Raw genomic sequence first — 22,916 nt, forward strand, 5'->3', positions numbered from 1 at the left:
AAATAAGGCCCTAGAGAAGAGTGCCTATCCAGTGCCGATTGTGCAGCATCTACTGCACTCCCTGGGGCCAGGAAAAATTTTCACTAAGCTGGACTTAACATAACATAACATATAACATAGGCACACCCACAGCTGCCTGTAGATGGCGCCATGGCGGAGGCACAAACAATTGTAACACATAGGGGTGCTTTCAAATGCACCCGGTTACGATTTGGGGTCAGCATTACCCCGGGACTTTTCCAGAACCTGATGGAGAGACTCTTACAAGGGATCCCTGGGGTGGTACTCTATTTTGATGATGTCCTAGTGTCAGCGGACAATCATCAGCAACTGGGCGACAGACTTCAAAAAGTCCTAACAATCTTCAGGAACTTGGGTCTACAATTAAAACTTGAAAAATGCAAAATTGGAGTCCCATCAGTCGAGTTCCTGAGCTACCGCATTGACCACGCGGGCATTCACCCCACAGAGTCAAAAATCAAAGCCATCAGGGAGGCACCCACCCCACAGGATAAATCAGACCTGCGAGCCTTCCTGGGGCTCCTGAATTTTTATGCAGTCTTCTTAAAACGAAAGGCCACGGTAGCCGAGCCCCTCCACAGACTCTTAACTAAGAAGACACCATGGACCTGGGGTAAAGCTGAAGAGGAAGCGTTCACAGCAGTAAAAAACCTTCTCACAGAAGACAGCCTCCTCATTCAGTACAATGGCACCCTCCCAGTTGTACTAGTTTGCGATGCATCCCCTTTCGGAGTGGGCGCAGTCCTAAGCCACTGTTTTCCCAACGGCTCCGAAGCACCCATTGCCTATTTCTCCTGAACCCTGTCCAGCGCCGAGAGGAACTACAGCCAGCTGGACAGGGAAGCCCTAGCCGTGGTGGCCAGGGTCCAGAAGTTCCACAAGTATCTATTTGGGATGAACTTCACAATTGTCACCGACCACCAACCCCTTCTAGGATTGTTAGCGGGGGACTGGTCCACTCCCATCACCATGTCACCGAGATTGACACGCTGAGCTCTCTTTCTGGCAGCTTACAATTACAAGCTGGTCCACCGCCCCGGCAAGGACTTGGGTCATCCCGATGCTCTCAGCAGGTGCCTACTGCCGAAGTTGGTGGAAGACCCAACTCCAGGGAAGCGGGTGCTGCTAATTGACTCCCTATGCTTGGGACCGTTGACATCGGCAGAAGTCGCAAGGGCATCAAAAAGAGACTTTACAACAAAAACAGTGATGGGTTGGGTCCAGAGGGGCTGGCCGAAGGAACCGGTGGTGGGACAGTTTAAATCATTCAGAAATAAGCAACTGGAGCTGTCTATACAAGGGGGTACCTGTTGTGGTGCGATCAGGTTGTTGTACCAAATGCTTTGCATGAAAGGGTAGTGGAGTTGTTACACGAAGGGCACCCAGGGATAGTGAGGATGAAGGATCTGGCCAGGAGTTACATATGGTTGCCCCAAATGGATACTGACATCATCACCTGGGTAGCAAAATGCCCGCAATGCCAAGAATCCCGGCCCAACACTCACCCACCCCACAGCCCCGGTTCAGGAATGGGAATGACTCTGAGGCCTGTGGTCCCGAATCCACATAGACTTCGTGGGCCCATTCCATGGAAAAAAAATCCTGATCATAGTGGACCCCTTCTCTAAGTGGCTGGAAGTAGAGATAATGAAGTCCACCACTGCAGAGGCAGTCATAAGGGTCCTAAGGAAATTATTCTCTACCCGTGGGCTGCCAGACACACTGGTTTCAGATAATGGCCCCCAGTTCACCGCAACAAACTTTGAAAACTATCTGGCAGAGTTGGGCATCCGCCATGCCCTCTCAGCTCCCTACAATCCGGCATCAAACGGATTGGCAGATTTGTGAGGTCAACCAAGGAAGCCTTGGCACGCCTCGGACCAGGAGACTGGCAGGAAAGAGTCTATGTCTTCCTGACAGCCCAGCACAGGACACTCTGCTCTGCCACTGGACTCAGCCCGGCCAAGCTACTAATGGGGCGGAAACTCCGTTGCACCCTGAACAGATTAAACCCCAACTACTCCCCAAACAGTTACCGGGGGGAGGGGATGGCACAAGGGGTTTCCAAATAGGGACGCCAGTATTTGCCAAGAACTACACAGGAACCCCCTCATGGGTAGCCGGCACGGTGACAGGAATTATGGGCCCAAAATCATACACAGTAGATATGGGAAATGCAAAAATAGAACGTAGGCACATCGACCAACTGAGAAAAAGAGTTGAGCAAACAAAAAACAGTCCAGTCCCTAACTATCATTTCAATTCACCAACAGCTAGTTCAAGCTGAGAAGAATCGGAGGACTTACCTGAGGACGTTGGTGTCCAGCGCTGGTCTCAGCTGCCCAATAATCCAACAAACTTAGAAACCACCATTAATCCAAACACAGAAAGCGAAGAAAAAGCCACCAGTAGTCCTACACAACAGGCCCCAATGGAAGAGCTGGGAGGAAATGAAAGCACCTCTGACCAGCATGCTTCCCCCGCCAAAACTGAATTGTGCAGGTCCAGTAGACACCAGGAACACTCTGGCTACCTGAGTAATTATGCATGCTAAATATGCAAAACGGAGTCGAAGTGCCTTCAGGGAGGGGAGGAGTGTTGTGTATGGTTCTATTGGTGGGTTTTCAGGGCGGGAAAACATTTGAATGTGATTGACTGGTGCCGCAGCCAGATGGGTATAAAAGGGGCACCTCACCTGGTGCCCCTTGCTGAAGTCTCACCCTAAATAAAAGAGCTGTGGTCACTCACTTGGTCTCGTGCCTCCTCAATCGCCAAACTCAACAGTTGCTATAGCATTTGACATCCCCTGCCCCACCTAGTGAAAGACAAGGTCTTCCCCACTTTCCCAAAAGCCAGGAGATGTGGGCCATCTGTGACTCGGGCAGGGCCTTTTTGTAGGGAGGCACAATGACATCAGCCAGTTCTTGCACTCCCAAGCAACAATGTGGGGGGGATGCAGAGCGGGGCCAATTGTTGACACCCCCTCCCCCAACGTTTCGGAAGAGAAAATGCATTTAACACAATTGCTTTGGAAAATAATGTTGTTCAGCTCACCTCAATTAGGCTTATTTATTTATTTATTTATTTATTTATTTATTTATTTATTTATTTATTTTTCTTATTTTTATACCGCCCTATCTCCCTAGGGACTCAGGGCGGTTAACAACCAGATAAAAATATACATATAAATACAAATAAAAACATCCATTAAAAGACTTATTATAATTGGCCGAATAATTAAAATGATGATAATAAAATAATAAAATCCCCATTAAAACCAATTCGAATTTAAAATCTAGTCCAGTCCTGCGCAAATAAATAGATGTGTCTTAAGCTCGCGGCGAAAGGTTCGGAGGTCAGGAAGCTGGCGAAGTCCTGGGGGAAGCTCGTTCCAGAGGGTGGGAGCCCCCACACCTTCCCCTGGGTGTCGCCAGCCGGCACTGTTTGGCCGATGGCACCCTGAGGAGTCCCTCTCTGTGAGAGCGCACGGGTCGGTGAGAGGTATCCGGTAGCAGCAGGCGGTCCCGTAAATATCCCAGCCCTATGCCATGAAGCACTTTGAAGATAGTCACCAAAACGTTGAAGCGCACCCGGAAGACCACAGATAGCCAGTGCAGTCTGTGCAGGAGAGGTGTCACATGGGAGCCACGAGGGGCTCCCTCTATCACCCGCGCAGCCGCATTCTGAACTAACTGGAGCCTCCGGGTGCTCCTCAAGGGGAGCCCCATGTAGAGAGCATTGCAGTAGTCCAGACGAGACGTCACGAGAGCGTGAGTGACTGTGCATAGGGCATCCCGGTCTAGAAAGGGGCACAACTGGCGAACCAGGCGAACCTGGTAAAAAGCCCTCCTGGAGACGGCCGCCAAATGATCTTCCAAGGACAGACGTTCATCCAGGAGGACGCCCAAGTTGCGCACCCTCTCCATCGGGGTCAATGACTCGCCCCCAACAGTCAGCCGCGGCTGCAGCTGACTGTACCGGGATGCCGGCATCCACAGCCACTCTGTCTTGGAGGGATTGAGCTTGAGCCTGTTTCTCCCCATCCAGACCCGTACGGCCTCCAGACACCGGGACAACACTTCGATAGCTTCGTTGGGGTGGTCCGGTGTGGAAAAGTACAGCTGGGTGTCATCAGCGTACAGCTGGTACCTCACACCGAAACCACTGATGATCTCACCCAGCGGCTTCATATAGATGTTGAACAGAAGGGGCGAGAGAATCGACCCCTGCGGCACCCCACAAGTGAGGCGCCTCGGGGCCGACCTCTGCCCCCCTGTCAACACCATCTGCGACCGATCGGAGAGATAGGAGGAGAACCACCGAAAAACGGTGCCTCCCACCCCCAATCCCTCCAACCGGTGCAGCAGGATACCATGGTCGATGGTATCAAAAGCCGCTGAGAGGTCTAATAGGACCAAGGCAGAGGAATAACCCCTATCCCTGGCCCTCCAGAGATCATCCACCAACGCGACCAAAGCCGTCTCAGTGCTGTATCCGGGCCGGAAGCCGGACTGGAACGGGTCTAGATAGACAGTTTCATCCAGGTACTGGGGTAATTGACATGCCACCACACTCTCTACAACCTTCGCCGCGAAACGAAGGTTGGAGACTGGACGATAATTACCTAAAACAGCTGGGTCCAGGGAAGGCTTCTTGAGGAGGGGCCTCACCACCGCCTCTTTCAAGGTGGCCGGAAAGACTCCCTCCACCAAAGAAGCATTTGTAATCTCCTGGAGCCAGCCTCGTGTCACCTCCTGAGTGGTCAGTACCAACCAGGAGGGGCACGGGTCCAGTAAACACGTGGTGGCGTTCAACCTACCCAGCAACCTGTCCATGTCCTCAGGAGCCACAGGGTCAAACTCATCCCAAACAATCTCACCAAGACCGCTCTCCGACGTCTCACCTGAATCTACCCAATTTTGGTCCAGACCGTCCCGAAGCTGAACGATTTTATCGTATAGATAACCACTAAACTCCTCAGCTCGTCCCTGCAACGGGTCATCCCGCTCCCCCTGTTGAAGGAGGGAATGAGTCACCCGAAACAGGGCGGCCGGGCGGTTATCTGCCGACGCAATGAGGGAGGAGACGTAGCAACGTCTCGCTTCCCTCAGTGCCACTAGGTAGGTCCTACTATAGGACCTAACTAGTGTCCGATCAGCCTCCGAATGACTGGACCTCCAAGAACTCTCTAGGTGTCTTCTCCGGCATTTCATCCCCCTCAGCTCCTCGGAAAACCAAGGAGCCGATTGGGACCTGCGCCAGGTCAGAGGCCGCAAAGGCACGACACGGTCTAAAGCCCCCGCCGCGGCCCGTTCCCAGGCTGCGACTAGTTCCTCAGCCGGCTTGAAAGCAGGGGTGAAATGCTCCCAGTTCAGACTGGATCAACTGATCCAGTAGTGATGGTAGCAGGTGGTTTGGAGAACCGGTAGCAAAAATCTCTGGGGGCCCCCACCACTGCCCATGCCCAGCTGAGCCACGCGATTGTCAGAGCCCTTTTTTTACTTTTAAAAGCATTTTTTTACCATCTCTTCAGAATAGGTTGTAAAAAAATGCTTTTAAAAGTAAAAAAAAGATTGCGTGCCACAGCTGATCACCCTCCTATGTGCTGTTCTACTTACCCCATGCCTCCTTTTGCCGTGCATTGCACACACACCTTGCATTTGGTGCGCACTGCGCATGCGTGCACAGTGTGCATGCGCAGCCAGCGAACCAGTAGTAAACAGGTTCAGATTTCGCCACTGCTTGAAAGCAATTTCTTACACCAGCCGGTTTTCTCTAACCAGCAGGACACATCCTTATCTTCCCCTTTTTGGCATTCTCTAAAAAGGATAGGAATACAAACCTGGTTTTTGGTTTAGAAAAAAAAACCAATGTTGTTTCTCTTTCTTCCAGATTCAATATCAGAGACTCCTCTTAATGGTGGTTATTCTGGGAATCGGAGGATCACTGCAGGTTGGCTTCCAAGGATCTATGATCACCTATGCATCTGTGGTAAGCAATTGTTGTACCCAAAATGAGTCCTAGCCAGGCGCCAAAGCCAACAAAGACCACCAGACACGAGGAATGGCATTTTCAGCTTCTTTTATTGGAGTACTCCAGCAAAAGGGTCTCAGCAGCCAAAGGACCCAAGACCTCAAAAAATGCACAAGCATAAATTGTATACAGTTACGATTAAGTTAACATCCTAAGAATCGCACATTTGTTCCTTGACACATGTTCCTTTTGATTGGATTCTTCTACTTTACCCTCCTTCTTCACACATTGCATGCTTATGTTAATAAGCTTTCTTATCAAAAGAAATGTGTCTTTTACTGCTACAATAAGCCATAGGTTACCAAAGTTTAAATATCTACGTGTCTTAACTAGCATCCTTCTAGTGTGTCCTTCTAACTTGCTAGACAATAGTGTCCCATCATTTGTTACCCTCATTGCAGTTGCAGCTATCTGTGTCAGCAATTTGTTTAACAAACTTTCCTAATTCTAACCTGAGTCGTTCACAGTCCTCCTCCCAGGCAGGATATCCATGGAGGATCTACTGGTCATAGCTCTGCAGAACCTGCCTTGAACTCATCACCCCGAGGCACAAAAGAAAGATGGTTCAGCATCTTTGACAGAAGAGGAGAGGGCTGTGGGGGCATCCTCTTCCTGCTCTGTAGGATGGAGTAGCAGAAACAGTGGCCGTGTAGAAGGACATTTCTGTGAGGTCCTTGGTGGTCTCTGAGCTGGGTTGTTTTCTTGCAGACATTTCATTACCCAAACTAGATAGCATCAAAATAGGCAGTGCCCTATCAAATCCCGCTCCTGTCAATAACGGTGTCCCCCAAGGCAGCGTTCTAGGACCAACACTCTTCATATTATACATTAACAACTCCTGTGACATATTATAAGTAATTGTGTTCTCTTCGCCGATGATGTTAAACTATTTAACACTACCAACAATACAGCTACCCTTCAAAAGACCTTGACTTTGTGTCGGAATGGTCAAAATTTGGCAACTCCAAATCTCAACCAGCAAATGCTCTGTCTTACACATTGGAAAAAAGAATCAGAACACTAAATACAAGCTTGATGGACATTACCTTGTAGATGACCCTCACCCTGTCAAAGACCTTGGGGTTTTCATATCAAGCAATCTAAGTGCCAAAGCCCACTGCAACTACATCGCCAAAAAGGCTTTAAGAGTTGTAAACTTAATCTTGCATAGCTTCTTTTCCAGAAAAATTACACTACTAACCAGAGCATACAAAACATTTGGTAGACCAATTCTCGAATACAGCTCACCTGTCTGGAACCCACACCTCATTTCGGACATTAATACAATTGAGCGTGTCCAGAAATATTTTACAAGAAGAGTTCTCCACTCCTCTGATCACAACAAAATAACTTTTGCCACCAAACTTGAAATCCTGGGTTTAGAAAATTTAGAACTCCGCCGCCTTCGGCAGGACCTGAATATAACTCATAAAAACATCTGCTACAACGTCCTTCCTGTCGAAGACTACTTCAGCTTCAATTGCAACAATACACGAGCACACAATAGATTTAAACTTAATGTGAACCGCTCCAATCTTGATTGTAGAAAATATGACTTCAGTAACAGAGTTGTTAATGCCTGGAATGCACTACCTGACTCTGTGGTCTCTTCCTGAAATCCCCAAAGCTTTAACCAAAGACTAGCTACTATTGACCTCACCCCATTCCTAAGAGGTCTGTAAGGGGCGTGCATAAGAGCACCAGCGTGCCTACTGTTCCTGTCCTAATGTTCCCTTTGATTGAATCCAATTCGTATGGTTATTTCATGCTTATACTTATATATACTGTTGTGTTTGACAAATAAATAAATAAATAAATAAATAAATAAATAAATAAATAAATAAATAAATAAATAAATAAATAAATAAAATAAAAATGAAATGAAATGTTTAGATAAGATTAACAGAGTTGGAAGGGACCTTGTAATCCAACCCCCTGCCCAACCAGGAGCCCCCTACACCATTTCTGACAAATGGCAGTCCAATCTCTTCTTGAAAGCCTCCAGTGATGAAGCAACCACAACTTCCGAAGGCAACTTCTGTTCCATTGGTGGATTGTTCTCACTGTCAGAAAATTTCTCATTTCTAGGTTGAATTTTTCCTTGATCAGTTTCCATCCGTTATTCCTTGTCTGGCATTCAGATGCCTTGGAAAATAGCTTGACCCCTTCCTCACTGTGGCAGCCCCTCAAATATTGGAACCCTACTATCATGTCTATCCAATCCTTCTATTCACTAGACTAGCCATACCGAATACTTGCAACCATTTGTTGTATGTTTTAAACTCCAGTCCCCTAATCATCCTGATTGCTCTTCTCTGCATTCTTTCTAGAATCTCAACATCTTTTTTATAGTTGTGACCAAACTGGATGCGGATTCTAGTGTGATCTTACTAAGGCTTTATAGACTGGTATTAGTACTTCACTTAATCTTAATTGTATCCCTCTATTAATGCAATTTAGGATTGCATTGGCTTTTTTGGCTGCCGCCACACACATTTTGCTCATATTTAATTGGTTGTTGTCCACTAAGACCCAAAGATCCCTCTCACAGTTACTGCTATTAAGCCTGGTTTCACCCAGTCTATATGTATACTTTTGGTTTTTCTCGCCTAACTGTAAGACTTTACTTTTCTCCACATTGAATTTCATGTTGTTTGATAGGGCCCATTGTTCCAGTCTGTCAAGATCCATCTGGATCTTGAGCCTATCATCTAGGGTGTTAGCTATTCCTGCCAGCTTAGTATCATCCACAAATTTGGTAAGTTCCCCCTTCTATTCATTCATGGAAGTCATTTGTGAAGATATTGAAGAGTACTGGGCCTAAGATGGAACCTTGTGGTACCTCATTGCTTACTTCCCTCCATGTAGATGTAGACCCATTAAGGACTTCTCGTTGGGTACGATTTGTCAGCCAGTTACAAATCCATCTGGTAGTGATTCTATCTATCCTACTTTTTTCTAGCTTACGAAGAAGTATTTATTATTTATTTATTTATTTATTTATTATTTCAACTTTTATACCGCCCTTCTCCCGAAGGACTCAGGGCGGTTTATAGCCAAGTAAAAGCAATAATACAAAAGTTAAGAGCAATTTTAAAAAACTAATTTTAAATTGGCCGAAATATAAAAATTTGCTAAAACCCATTAAAAAACTAATTAAAACTATTAAAAACTATTAGGCCAGTCCTGCTCGATGAAATAAAAGAGTCTTCAGCTTACGCTGGAAGGCTCGGAGGTCAGAGAGTTGGCGCAACGTTGGAGGTAGTTCGTTCCAGAGGGCTGGGGCCCCCACAGAGAAGGCCCTCCCCCTGGGGGTTGCCAGCCGACATTGTCTGACCGATGGCACCCTGAGGAGACCCTCTCTATGGGAGCGCACTGGTCGATGGGAGGCCACCGGTGGCAGCAGGCGGTCCCATAAGTATCCCAGTCCTGAGCCATGGAGCGCTTTAAAAACGGTCACTAACACCTTAAATTGCACCCGGAAGACAACCGGAAGCCAGTGCAGCCCGCGCAGGATAGGTGTTATATGGGAGCCTCGAGCTGCTCCCACTATCACCCGCATGGCCGCATTCTGGACCAGTTGAAGCCTCCAGGTACCCTTCAAGGGGAGCCCCATGTAGAGAGTGTTGCAGTAGTCCAGACGGGAAGTGACGAGGGCATGAGTGACTGTGCACAGGGCATCCCGGTCCAGGAAGGGTATCCAGAACTGGTGTATCAGGCGAACCTGATAAAAAGCCCCTCTGGCGACGGCCGTCATATGGTCTTCTAATGACAGCCGTGCATCCAGGAGGACACCAAGATTGTGGACCTTCCCCGTGGGGGCTAACAACTCACCCCCCACGGTCAGTGATGGAATCAACTGATTATACTGGGATGCCGGCATCCACAGCCACTCAGTCTTGGACGGGTTGAGTTGGAGCCTGTTTTTCCCCATCCAGACCTGCACGGCCTCCAGGCACTGGGACATCACTTCAACGGCTTCGTTGGGGTGGTTGGGGTGGAGATGTACAGCTGCGTATCATCAGCGTACAATTGGTATCTCACCCCAAAACCACTGATGATCTCACCCAGCGGCTTCATATAGATGTTGAACAGGAGAGGCGAGAGAATCGACCCCTGCGGCACCCCACAAGTGAGGTGTCTCGGGGTTGATCTCTGCCCCCCTGCCAACACCGTCTGCGACCGGTCAGAGAGATAGGAGGAGAACCACCGATAAACGGTGCCTCCCACTGCCAAACTCTACAACCGGTGCAGCAGGTTACCATGGTCGATGGTATCAAAAGCCACTGAGAGGTCTAATAGGACCAGGGCAGAGGAACAACCCCTGTCCCGGGCCCTCCAGAGATCATCCACCAACGCAACCAAAGCCGTCTCTGTGCTATATCCAGGCCGGAAACCAGACTGGAACAGGTCCAGATAGACAGTTTCATCCAGGTACCGAGGAAGCTGATGCGCCACCACACTCTCAACAACCTTCGCCACAAAGCGAAGGTTGGAGACCAGACGGTAGTTTGCCAAAACAGTTGGGTCCAGGGAAGGCTTCTTGAGAAGGGGCCTCACCACCGCCTCTTTCAAAGCGGTGGGGAAAACACCCTCCCTCAAAGAAGCGTTAACAATTCCCCAGAGCCAACCTCATGTAACCACCTGCATGGCCAGTACCAACCAGGAGGGACACGGGTCCAATAAACATGTGGTTGTGTTCAGCCGTCTCAGTATCCTGTCCATGTCCTCGGGAGCCACAGTGTCAATCTCATCCCAGATGATATCTCCAAGATCTGCCTCCGTCTGCCTGTCCGGATCTACCCATACTGCATCCAGCCCGTGGATGCAGTATGGGTATTCTTGTACAGGGGTCCTCCCCAGCTCCCTGTACAAGAAGGGAGCAGGTCACCCTAAACAGGGCGGCTGGGTATGTTGTGGTCTCCTTTGTTGAATGCCTTGCTGAAGTCTATTACATCCACAGTATTTCACTGGTCTAATAATTTAGTCACTATGTTGAAAAATGAAATAAGATTGGTTTGGCATGATCTGTTTTTAACAAACCCCGTGCTGACTACTAGTTATTACTTTATTCATTTCTAGATGCTGGCAGATCTGGTTTTTTATTATCTTTTCCAATGTCTGCAAGAAACATTTGCAAGAAAACAACTAAACTCAGTGAACATCATGGGCCCCTCATTTCAACCCTGAGCTACAAATATTCTTCTTTATTGGGATGCAAGGGATGTATTCCACCCAATCACAAGATTGAGTGCTGGCTGAGGACTTCATACACTGGCTGCTGCTGGAGTCCCCCATATGATGCTCTGCAGGGCCAGTGTACCAAAGGACATCTTTGTGAGCCCCCAGGATCCAGTCCTACCTTCCTATTTATACTTTTTATATTAAAAATGGAATTACAAGAATTGGAAACCTGGCATGCTGCAAGGCATCATCTCAATCTCTACATCTGGCTTTTGTTTGGTAGTAGAGTAGTTTTGGTATTGATTTTTTCTGCTCCAAACAGCTGGAACTGGCAGGCCTCTGGGAGGCAGCCATCTCCAGGTTCCAATCTCAAGAACACCCCAAGCCCCCCACCATGTTTCCCCCCAGATCTTTAAGGGGTTCTCTGGAAACGCCCCTTTGAGGTCCCCCTTCCCATCTTTAAATATTCCCAGCTCCCAAAGAAAATAGTGGTTGTCTCCCACAGGCAATGCCATGTCCCTTCTGGCATTTGGAATAGCCCTTCCCAATATTTTGAGAAGCCTCTGTCTCCCTTGCCATGTAATGTGCACAGAATGGCACCAGCAAAGGCTCTTTAGAGACCTTCTAAAGCCATATCACAGGTAGTCCTTGACTTACATCTGTTCATTTAGTGACAGTTTGAAATTACAGCAGCACTGAAAAAACCTGATTTATGACTGGTTTTCACACTTATGACTGTTGCTGCATCCCCATGGTCACAGGATCAAAATGCATTCAGCAACTGGCAAGTATCTATGACTGGTGCACTGACCCAGGATTACAAGACCATCATTTGTAGCCTTCCCAGCCAGCTTCCAACAATCAAAATCAACGGGGGAAGCCATATTTCCTTAATGACTGCATGATTCCATTAATAACTGCACTGATTTGCTTAACAACTGTGGCAAAAAAGTCACAAAACTTACTCAACTGCCTTGCTTAGCAACAGAAATTTTGGGCTCAATTGTAGTTGTAAGTCGAGTATTACCTGCATCATCCTTCCATTGAAATGAAAACAACCAAGAAAGATGCCTGTCTGCTTCCAAAGTCTGGCAGGTTCTCATTTATTGAGCCTGGTGGCCCAGCTGACTGGTGGCTATCATGATATCATTACAGACAGCGCCTGCCTGGGCTGTGTCTTCTTTAGGCATCTTCTGCTTTTCCTTCTTGCAAATCATAACTGAGCCATCCGTTGGTTTTTACCATCAATGGTGAGAAAACTATCTCTGCCTAATCACATCCCTCTTTTCCAGCACATCAAAGAGTTCATCAATGAGACGTGGTTGGAGAGGTTTGGACATTCAATCCATCCTTCAATGCTCACCTTATTGTGGTCTTCGGTGGTATCCATCTTTGGCTTGGGAGGTCTCCTGGGCTCCATGAGCAGTGGATGTCTGGCTGCCAAATATGGAAAGTAGGTCCCCATTGAATACTTGCTTCCATCAAGGTGGTCTTGAAAGCATTCAAGACCAATGTGGCAATAGTCCTTGAGAGTCCTTATTATAAGCCCCTTAGAGGGTGGTGGTGGAGGAGGAGGAGGAGGAGATGTATAGAGAAAAAGAGGAGATATGTGGTTGAAAGTCCCATGGGTACTCAACCCAAAATCAGAGGGGGTTCATACCTTGGTGCCATAGAAGCAATAGGGATGAAGATCACTGGAAGTTTATCAGAGTTTTTATATTAACAAGAGCTGAATATATTTTGGAAGTTGTGTAAGACCATTTTTTAAAGCTAGCAATGTCAAATCAGACAAGTTACCTATATGTACCTTCCTGACCAGATTGTGGTCAGGGATATTTTTCCTGTCTTCCTATGAAGACAGTTCAAAGAACTGGATGTATTTAGCCATGAGGAAACTGAGAAGATACATATGCTAGCCCTCTTCCTGTATCTCAAAGCCAGAGACATAAAACATTTTTCTTCTCTCTTCTTCTCAAGTGTAGGACCTGAATTTCAATGACAGGAAAGAGAAACCTTCCTGAATGTTAGGAAGACTCTGTGGAATGAAGAACCCAGAGAGGCATCTTTCAGGGAGAACTTCATCACCATTCCCGCCATTCCAGGCCTTCCCATGCTGCCCTCAGAGTCACTTTTGCCACCATGGAGGTCCAGGAGACTTCCTGAACATGTTGTGCAAAGCATAAGCGCTGGGGCAGGAGTGGGGCCATTTTGACCCCCAAAGACTCCAGAGTTACTTTAGTCTGAGAGGTAGTACAACATGCAGAGAGGACACATCTCCTGCTCCAGTAGCCCAAACCTGGGTCCCTGTCTGCCTTAGGAGGCCCATTCCAACCAGGGTGCTCCAGGCTGTTGCCTTGGCCAATTTTTCTAGTTCTCTCTCACACACAAATCCCAAAATCCCCACCCCACCCTGCCTGATGGCATTGGTGTGATAAGTGGCAGGCCCTTCTGTTTCTGAAAGAAGAAATTGTTGCTGCTGGGCCTCCCATGAATAGGCTGGTCTCACTTTGAGCCAGAAATCCCCATCCTCTTCCAAGCATCGGAACCATCTCTGCCCCTTTTTCATGGACAGGAAGAACTGCTTTTGGGGCAGCAGCGTGCTGATGGTGGCCAGCACATTCCTCCTGGGCTTCAGCAAAACGGCCAGGTCTATCGAACTCATTCTGGTTGGACGTTTTCTGTGTGGCATCAGCACAGGTATGCACCCACCTCGCCCAACTGCTGGCCAAGACCGAGGCAGGTGCTCCCGCTCAGTATTAGAACTGAGCGGGAGCACAGGATGTGAACATGCAATGGCTGAGTTGTAAGGAATTTGGAAGGGCAGAGGGAGAGCCTCCAGTGGGAGCCCCAGAGGGCATTGCATTGTTGCGCTGGCTGTGGGCTGCCCCCTCTTGTGCAAGGCGCTCTTTTGATGCCCACAAGTTTTCAATCTAGCCAAGCCACATCAACCAATCCTTAGCCAAGTCAAGTGAAAGGCTGAGTCCCACCATGAAGCCAGGAGATGGTTGGGAGCCAGACAGAAGAAGGAGCCCCACCTTTGCAGCATGTGCAGATCCAACCCCACTAAGGTCAAGCCAGTTTCCACAGTTCCCTATTTTTGTGCTTCTCCTCTTTGTAGTCAAAATGTTCTTGCTTCACTTTGATGGTGCAGCAGACTTTCACTTCTTGTGACCCTATTAACTTGTTTTCTGCTTTCAATTCAAGGTGTTTGTATCCTTCTTCATCCCCAGTACCTCGGGGAGGTTTCCCCCAAAAAACTCCGCGGATTTACCACTTCAACCGCTTCCATGTTTTGGTGTTTGGGAAAAGTCCTTGGTCAAGTTATGGGACTAAGGTACAGTCACACTTTCCTCAATGCCCTGGTTTCATGACACTTTTTCAGCATTAATGAATGTGGTCATGAGAGCACAAGAAGACAATCAGAGATGCGTCTTATCCACAAGCCTTTGGAAACAACCTAGGTTTTCTCTCTGCTTTCCCAGGGAGCTTTTGGGAAGTAGAGCCCTCTGGCCAATGCTGCTGGCCTTCAGTGGGACTGCAGCCTTGATCCCCTTGCTCACACTACCATTCTTCCCCGAGTCACCACCTCACTTGCTCTTGCACAAAGGAGACGAAGAAGGATGTGTGAAAGGTAACAGATGACAACACTTCCTCCTTTCCTCCAGAAACGGTAACATTAAAAAGCTTCTAAAAAGGCAGCTAGAAAAGCCATGAGAAATTGGGTCAAGTCAAAGGGAGGGTACCAAGATGGGGCTGTGTCTGGAACGGTCTGTTCCGATTACCATTGTTAAGTGAGGATCACTTGTATATGGTTTTTATATAATTTTAGTTTTTATTGTTCTTAAATTGCTGTATTGTTTGGATCCCTTTCATGTTGCTTTCATGGTTTGTGAGCTGCCCCAAGTCATGTAGTTGAGATAGGCAGCAATATAAATTGGATAAATTACTAATAAAAGCCAGAGGGTTTTTCCTATGGAGCAGACTCTTCCCCAGTGCCCCAGATGGGAAGGCCAGAACCAATTCAAACCATGTGCAAGAAGATAGAAGAGCAGGCATCAGGAACAACTTCCTGACTGTGTGCTAGCCAGTGGAACAGACTGCCACAGGAAGAGGGCCCTCCCCTCTCTCAAGGTCCTCAAACAAAGGCTAAGATGACTATCCAAACTGCCTAAGCAGGACATGCACCAAAGTGATTCTGAGATCCTTTCCAACCACGGGTCTCTCTGAGATGGATTGTCTTCAGAAGTGGTGGATGCTCCATTACCAAAGTTTTTAAGAAAAGATTGGACAGCCATTTGTCCAGGATGGTATGGGGTCTCCTGCTTGTGCATTGGGTTGGACTAGAAGAACTCCAAGATCCCTTCCGACTCTGTTATTCTCTTCTAACAGAAGACAATCTGCCCACTCTCCTTTTGCATGGTCCCACTGCCAGCTCCCTGAGTTCCCCACCTTTTACGTCCACAGAAATAATAGCTGTGCCATTTCTGGTCTGCCACAAAGTGGAGCTGGTGTCACCAAGAAATGGGCCAGGTGGTTCTGCTGCCAGGCAGGGAGCCAGAGGAGATGTACCTGCTGGACCCGGAGTTGTGTCCTGTGGCAGGGATGCCCGTGTCACTGCCATGCAGAATCTTTCTCATTCCCAGCAATGAAGACTTTCTGGGGGAAAGAACCTCATCGGGCAGAGCTGGATGATTTGCGGAAAGAACAAGCGGCCCTGAACAACGCCCAGAGCAAGAGCTTCCTGGAAGTGGTCAAGGAGCCTTCCCTGCGCTGGCAGCTCTATATGCTGTTTGTCCTGGCAGTGACCACACAGCTGAGTGGCATCCAGGCAGTTGAGTTAGAGTCCATTGCTTCTGGGGGGGAGCACTTTTACTTGGGATACGAAAGCAGGAAAACCCTACAATTTCCTTCGTCCTATTTTCCCCTTGGGAGTTGATGTACCTCCCTTACTAGCAGACATGGGGGTGGGGGTGTTCCAAGCCAGGACTGGCTCTTCCTTCTCTTCCTTCCTAAGCCTGGTTTGATGAATGCCATGCTCCGAACTCGCTCCCTTCTGTTGAAAGCCTCCCCCTCCAGGACTGCTCCTGTGCAGTTGTAGGATCTTCCTCCTGTCCTCAGGTGGCTTCCCTGATTTTTCCTCTTCCTCCTTCTCCTCAGATTTATTCCTACACCTTTGAAGTGCTCCAGACGGTTGGGTTTCACCTTGAGCAGATCCCCTACTTGGCCCTGGGAGTGAGCCTCTGCGAATTTCTTTCCACCATCCTTTGTGTGAGTGAGAGGGGGTGAGTTGCAGCAGGAAGTGGCCGGGATGGTTGCTGCCCAAGAGCAGGCAGCCCTTCCTCCAAAAGGGAGAGAAGCCAGGACAGAACCTTGGCTAGAGGCTGCCTGAACCTTGGCTAGAGGCTTTGTGGCCACAGCTTGAACCCTTTGCAAGCACCAGGCATTGAGAGCACAATCCTGCTGGTGGGTTTTGTGGTTAAGGGCTGCCTAGAAACCAGGAGACTGCGAGTTCTAGTCCAGCCTTAGGCAACGAAGCCAGCTGGGTGACTTTGGGCCAGTCACTCTCAGCCCAACCCACCTCACAGGGTTGTTGTGGTGGGGAAAACAGAGGAACGAAAGAGCATTAGATATATTCATCCGCTAGAGTTATTTACAAAAATGATAAAAGTGGAATAAAGATTTAATTATTAAATAAATAAGGTGTGGGATAACCTTACTTCCTGCTGGTCCTTGGAGAAAGGTAACATATGTCAAGTGTGGTGGCTGGCAATCCTCAGGGGTTTCTCAAGCAGCAGCACTGCCCTCCGTGCTGGCTATGAGCAGACTTCCAAAGTCTTGTTCCCAAGCATCCTGTCGGGATCTATCACTGAAATTAGGGCAGGGCAGGGCAGGGCAGGGCAGAGAATAGAATAGAATAGAATAGAATAGAATAGAATAGAATAGAATAGAATAGAATAGAATAGAATAGAATAGAATAGAATAGAACAGATGGAATGGAATGGAACGGACCGGAACGGAACGGAACAGAACAGAATTCTTTATTGGCCAAGTGTGATTGGACACATAAGGAATTTGTCTCTGATTTATAAGCTCTCAGTGTCTATGGAGATTCTCAGTCATCCAGGTCATGGTTGCCCCAAAGGTGCTTTTTCAAGAGGCAACTGGACTTTCTGGTTTTTCTTTGAAGATTTTTTCACTTTTCATCCAAGAAGCTTCTTCAGCTCTCAGTGTTAGCCATGGGTCAAGCTGCAAAGGCATCTTCCAAGTGCTCATTCCTCTCCCCAAATCCCTCAGAGCTTCATCATTGAACGATTTGGAAGAAAGGTGCTACTCTGGGGAGGCTACGCATTGATGGGCACCATGCTGGCTGGTATCACCTTAGCTCTCTCCCTGCAGGTGAGCAAATCAGTGGTGAGTTCCTACCGGTTCTGCCCAGTTCTATCGAATAGGTAGTTTTATGGACTAGTTCTCTGAACCGGCAATAAGGGTAGCCTGGCCACGCCCCCAAACCGGTTCCCCAGGACTGCTTGCTCACCCACCCAACCCGTCTAAGAAGCCTCTCAGCTGCCTGGCCACAGGGCGCCGAAAAGTCCTTCAGCTGGGAGAAGAAAGCTGCGCATGCGCAAAGATGGCAGCAGCAACCGCAGGTCTTTTCAGCACCCTGCGCCAGCGGCTGTGTGGAAAAGAAGCCTCTCAGCTTCCAAGTTTATCAGCAGGCTCAGTCCCTTCACAGGGCTGCTTTTTTCCTCTAAGCGCTGTGGGCGGCAGAGGTAAACAGGAGCTTTTCTCTGCACAGAGCTTTTCGGATAAGACTTGGAGAAAAGCGTGGCTCATGGCTGTCAAATTTTGCTGTGCTGCACCAAACGCTTTCCCATAAAGAGTAACAAAAGAGAGAAACAGCCGCTGACCTGGAGAACACGTGGACTGGAGCAGCTCTGTGTTCTCCTCTGGCTATTTCTTCCTCTTTGCTTGTCTGGCACAGCGAAATGTAGCAGCCCTGAGCTGCGCTTTTCTCCAAGTCAAATCCGGAAAGATCTGGCTGGGGAGGGGTGCCTCCATCTGCCAACTCAGGGCAGAGGACTCGGATGCAGCCCAGACGAGCTGAGAAACTGCGAGGAGCCTCCCATGTGTTGCACCCCCCACCCAGCCTTCAGCCACGCCTCTGTGCTGCCAGCGTCTCCCGAAGCCGCCACCGTTGAAGCCGCAACAGGACGGGGGCTATCAGCTTGCCTCCGATCAATGTTTAAGAAAATAAAGTCCCAACTCCATCAGGTTGAAGTCATTGGTAATTTTTAGTAAACAAGTCAGATTGCAAGAAAAGCAAAGCCAGAACTGAAGGTATACTATACGCACAGACGTAACATCCTCTCCTGACCCCTCCTCCCACCAGAGTTCAAACAGTCATGATCCAATGTCGTCTTCCTCCTTGGCCACGTGTAGTTTCACTTCCAATATTCTCCCTCTGTCAATCTTCTGGATGGAATGCAAAGCAGGCAACTCCCGTTACATTCAGGTGCCAAATCAGTTCAAACATCTGTTTGAAAGACTATCTCCTCCTACACCTATAATGACAACCGAACGCTGGCAACAGTAAAAACCTCCCCCTAAAAAGGAAACCTTTAACGAAGTAATAAAACAGTAAAACAGTCCAGTAGGTGAAATACACTTAAAATAAAGCGGTGGCTGACAGGGGCAGCCCAGTATGCTGGGCACCCAAAAATGGCACAGAGGCACGGGTGAGGGCTGGGGGGTGGGTGCAACACACAGGAGGCTCCCCACAATTCCTTGGCTCATCTGTGCTGCAGCTGAGCCAGCGGAAGCCATGCAGGGCACAGCTGGAAGCGTGCTAACCGTTGCCATCGCCCCTGACCTGCCGACTCTGGCTGCAACCATGGGGAAGGCCCATCAAAGGTGAGAAGGGGTGCTTTTAGGCCAGGAAGGGCAAAGGAGGAAAAGCTGAGATGACCACTGCCACCCCACGGCGTCCCACCCTGGATATGGGGCTGAAGTGTCCAAAAAAAGTGTCAAAAAGTCCCAACATTTTTTGCCACCATTTCAGTGGGCGTGGCTTGGTGGAGGGGGATCATGTGACTGAGTGTGAGTGATTTCAAGTTGGCCACACCCACTCAGTCATCCCCCCCAGCCACACCCACAGAACCAGTAATAAAAAAAATTAGAACCCACCCCTGGAGCAAATGCCTCATGAGCTGCTCATCCAAACAAGGGATGCCAGCTGTTGAGTGATCTATTGAAGGAGGCCACTACACTAGGTTACACTGCCCTGATCTAATAGGTCCCTTCCTCCCTCTCTCTCTCCCTCCCTCCCTCCCTCCCTCACACACACCTTTGTGGTCAGAAAAGAAAGAAGCAACACAGCTGTTGGCTGAGGAAGATAATTTGATTCCCAAGGCAAAAGCAAGGCTGAAGGCTGAGCAAAACCAGTTTATTCTGCTGATCAGACAAGGGCCCTGTAGATGGGGAGGCCAAAAATGAGGGCCAGGAACCAGGGTGTTTTTAGGCTTTTGATAAAAATTAAACCTCTGGCTCACAAATCATTGTTTGACATCCATGTTTGATTATAATAAGTTAATGAACTAAAATGCAGTTTTTTTTATTTCAGCCCTGGTTCTCCTGGATGCCTTATTGTTGCCTGTCTTTGATCTTCTGTTTTGTATTTGTCTTTGGGATGGGCCCAGGTAATTTCTTCAACACAGATTTATATGGATACCCAAAGTTACTTTTCATTTAAACCTTTCAAATTAGGGGGCAGAATAAAGTAAGGTAGGGCTGGTGAATCCTGTAGCCTTTCTGCAATCAGTCAGATAGGCAAATAACTGTGGGGATGCTGCAGTTGTCACAACTTTGAAATCTGGGGATAAATAGCTTTGGGGAATATGTCATAGCTTCCAGTCGCAAATTGAAACTACCTGTACCTTGTCCAACTGTTGCTAAAGATGAGAAACTGAGAAATTATAGGATATGCAAATACTTAAAGGAAGGTAGTATTTGCCAAAAGAACTGTTGTATACAAAAGGGTACCTCTGGCCACAGGTGAGAATATATATATGGTCTGTTTCCAGTGTCATGATCTGGACCCTGGCACGACTTTCAGGAGCTGAAGCAGTTGCTAGCTCTGGGCACCCTCTTTAGGCACCATTCCAAAATCCTTCCAACTTCTCTTCTCCTTCCCCAACCATGGTTAATAAAGTCCCCTTCCTAGCCACAGCTAAATTTTGGATACCACTGGGTCTGGCTCAGGAGTCCTCTTGATGAGAAATCTCTGTAAGATTACTGATAGAGTTGTAGTGATGGTAACAAATTCTCCTCTACTTCCTCCACAGCTGGTGCCACAGTCTCTCTCAGGATGGAAATCTTTGATCAGTCATCCAGAGCCCCTGCCTTTGCGATTAGTGGGACCCTCAGCTGGGTTGGAGTCTTTGTGATCGGAATGGTATTTCCGTTGATGATGGTAGGTGATTCTGGTCCACATGGATTTATTCCTCCCTCCAATCTGCAGGAAAATTGGGGCAATCAACTGCCAACGTCTTGTAGTTGGTTAAAGCTGACTTGCTGAATGATGCAAAGTTGGCAATACCAGCTGAATCCCAGGGCTTGGTATTTGTAAACTAGTCAGGAATATATATTGGGAATTTGTACAAGGATCAGCCTCTGTTCCACTAAGAAGCTGTTGTAATCCTAAAGAGTTGATGGCATTTTTTCCCATCCCCAGGAAAACTTCCGTCAGTTCTCCTTTCTCATCTTCATGGGGAGCCTTTACACTTCAGGATTTATTATTTACTTCTTCCTGCCTGAGACAAAGAAAAAATCCATCCTAGAAATCCGAGAAGAATTTGATAAACTTAATTTTAAGAAGAAACAAATTCCTGTCGTAGAAGCCAAGCTGACCAAAGACCATGAATTATGTACCAAACTATGACAATGCTGGACTCTCAAATCTCAGAGAAGCCCTGCATGGTCCAACCTGCAGCTTTTTGGAGGTCCTTTTAGATGACTCTCCAGAATTGCTTCTCCATTCCTAAGATGTTAAAGCACTTCCAGTCACCAAATCATGGTTGTTTTGTGATGACATGATCCAGTAAGAAATAAAGATTCTTGTATTCGTGACAATATTGCACATTTTGATACCACAAGTGCCTGGCTGGGAGGACTGTAGCATATCTTTTATAGAGGAGGAATGGAACACATCCAGAGTCCCCGGCACTGGATATCAAATTGACCTTCACTTTTACACACATCATCTGAATCTGGGAAGATCATGGATACAGCACCACAGGGGATCTCCATCATCATCATCATCTAGATAGAGTGGTTTATAATCATCTTGCCACAGGTGTATTTACTCCCACTTTTAAGGAAATTCTAGAATTGGAATGGGGTAGAGGTAGAGGTGGCGTGGCATAGAATGGAATGGGAGGGGAGGAGAGGAGAGGAGAGGAGAGAGAAGGGCTTTATTTGACCAAGTGTAATTAGATTAGCTTCCAGTGCAGTGTACATACAAAGTAACAGATTAACAGATTAACAGAGTTGGAACGGACCTTATAGGTCATCTAGTCCAACCCCCTGCTCAAGCAGGAGACCCTACACCATTTCTGACAAATGGCAGTCCAATCTCTTCTTGAAAGTCTCAAGTGATGAAGTTCCCACAATGTCCGAAGGCAAATTGTTCCATTGGTGGATTGTTCTCACTGTCAGAAAATTTCTCCATATTTCTAGGTTGTATCTCTCCTTGACCAGTTTCTATCCATTATTCCTTGTCTGGCCTCCAGGTACCTTGGAAAATAACGTGACCCCTTCTTCTCTGTGGCAATAGCTTGACCCCTTCACAAATATTAGAACCCTGCTATAATCTCCCCACTGGTCCTTCTCTTCACTAGACTAGCCATGCCCAATTCCTGTAACTGTTCTTCATATGTTTTAGCCTCCAGTCCCCTAATCGTCCTGGTTGCTCTCCTCTGCACTTTTTCTAGAGTCTCAACATCTATTTTTATAGTCTGGTGACTAAAACTGGATGCAGTACTCTAGGCGTGGTCTTACTAAGGCTTTATAGAGTGGTATTAGTACCTCTTGATTGTATCCCTCTGTTAACACAGGAAGAAGCAATTTCCCCAGAGCCATGGATTGCAAAAAAAACCAAATGGAAAAAGCGAAGGAGGGGTAAATAGAATAGAATAGAATAGAATTTTATTGGCCAAGTGTGATTGGACACACAAGGAATTCGTCTTGGTGTATATGCTCTCAGTGTACATAAAAAATAATTGCTACCAACCTGCCTTCCATTGAGGACCTGTATACTGCACGAATCAAGAAGAGGGCCGTGAAAATATTTGCAGATCTCTCGCATCCTGGACATAAACTGTTTCAACTCCTACCCTCAAAACGACGCTATAGAGCACTGCACACCAGAACAACTAGACACAAGAACAGTTTTTTCCCGAAGGCCATCACTCTGCTAAACAAATAATTCCCTCAACACTGTCAGACTATTTACTGAATCTGCACTACTATTAATCGTTTCATAGTTCCCATCACCAATCTCTTTCCACTTATGACTGTATGACTATAACTTGTTGCTGGCAATCCTTATGATTTATATTGATATATTGATCATCAATTGTGTTGTAAATGTTGTACCTTGATGAACGTATCTTTTCTTTTAT

General features: G+C 47.5%; 1 protein-coding gene across 1 annotated transcript; it reads left to right on the forward strand.

The window, feature by feature from the left end:
• The first annotated feature begins 150 nt into the window (after positions 1-150).
• Positions 151-21,252, forward strand: LOC131185834 (solute carrier family 2, facilitated glucose transporter member 11-like). The gene is made up of 13 exons (XM_058158739.1): positions 151-634; positions 1,031-1,140; positions 5,914-6,012; positions 12,531-12,691; positions 13,811-13,935; positions 14,443-14,572; positions 14,721-14,869; positions 15,882-16,069; positions 16,396-16,506; positions 17,533-17,634; positions 19,859-19,934; positions 20,580-20,707; positions 20,969-21,252. Exons 1-13 carry the CDS (start codon positions 151-153, stop codon positions 21,173-21,175), a joined length of 2,070 nt encoding a protein of 689 aa, XP_058014722.1. The 3' UTR covers positions 21,176-21,252.
• Positions 21,253-22,916: the final 1,664 nt, after the last annotated feature.

Source organism: Ahaetulla prasina, chromosome 15 (genome assembly GCF_028640845.1).
Source record: "Ahaetulla prasina isolate Xishuangbanna chromosome 15, ASM2864084v1, whole genome shotgun sequence".
NCBI lineage: Eukaryota > Metazoa > Chordata > Lepidosauria > Squamata > Colubridae > Ahaetulla > Ahaetulla prasina.

Coding starts and splice junctions, on each gene's coding strand:
- LOC131185834 (XM_058158739.1), top strand. CDS start 151: ATGGCGGAGGCACAAACAATTGTAACACATAGGGGTGCTTTCAAATGC. Junction 635..1,030: donor GAAGACACCATGGACCTGGG/GTAAAGCTGAAG, acceptor TCTTTCTGGCAG/CTTACAATTACAAGCTGGTC. Junction 19,935..20,579: donor TGTCTTTGGGATGGGCCCAG/GTAATTTCTTCA, acceptor CTTCCTCCACAG/CTGGTGCCACAGTCTCTCTC.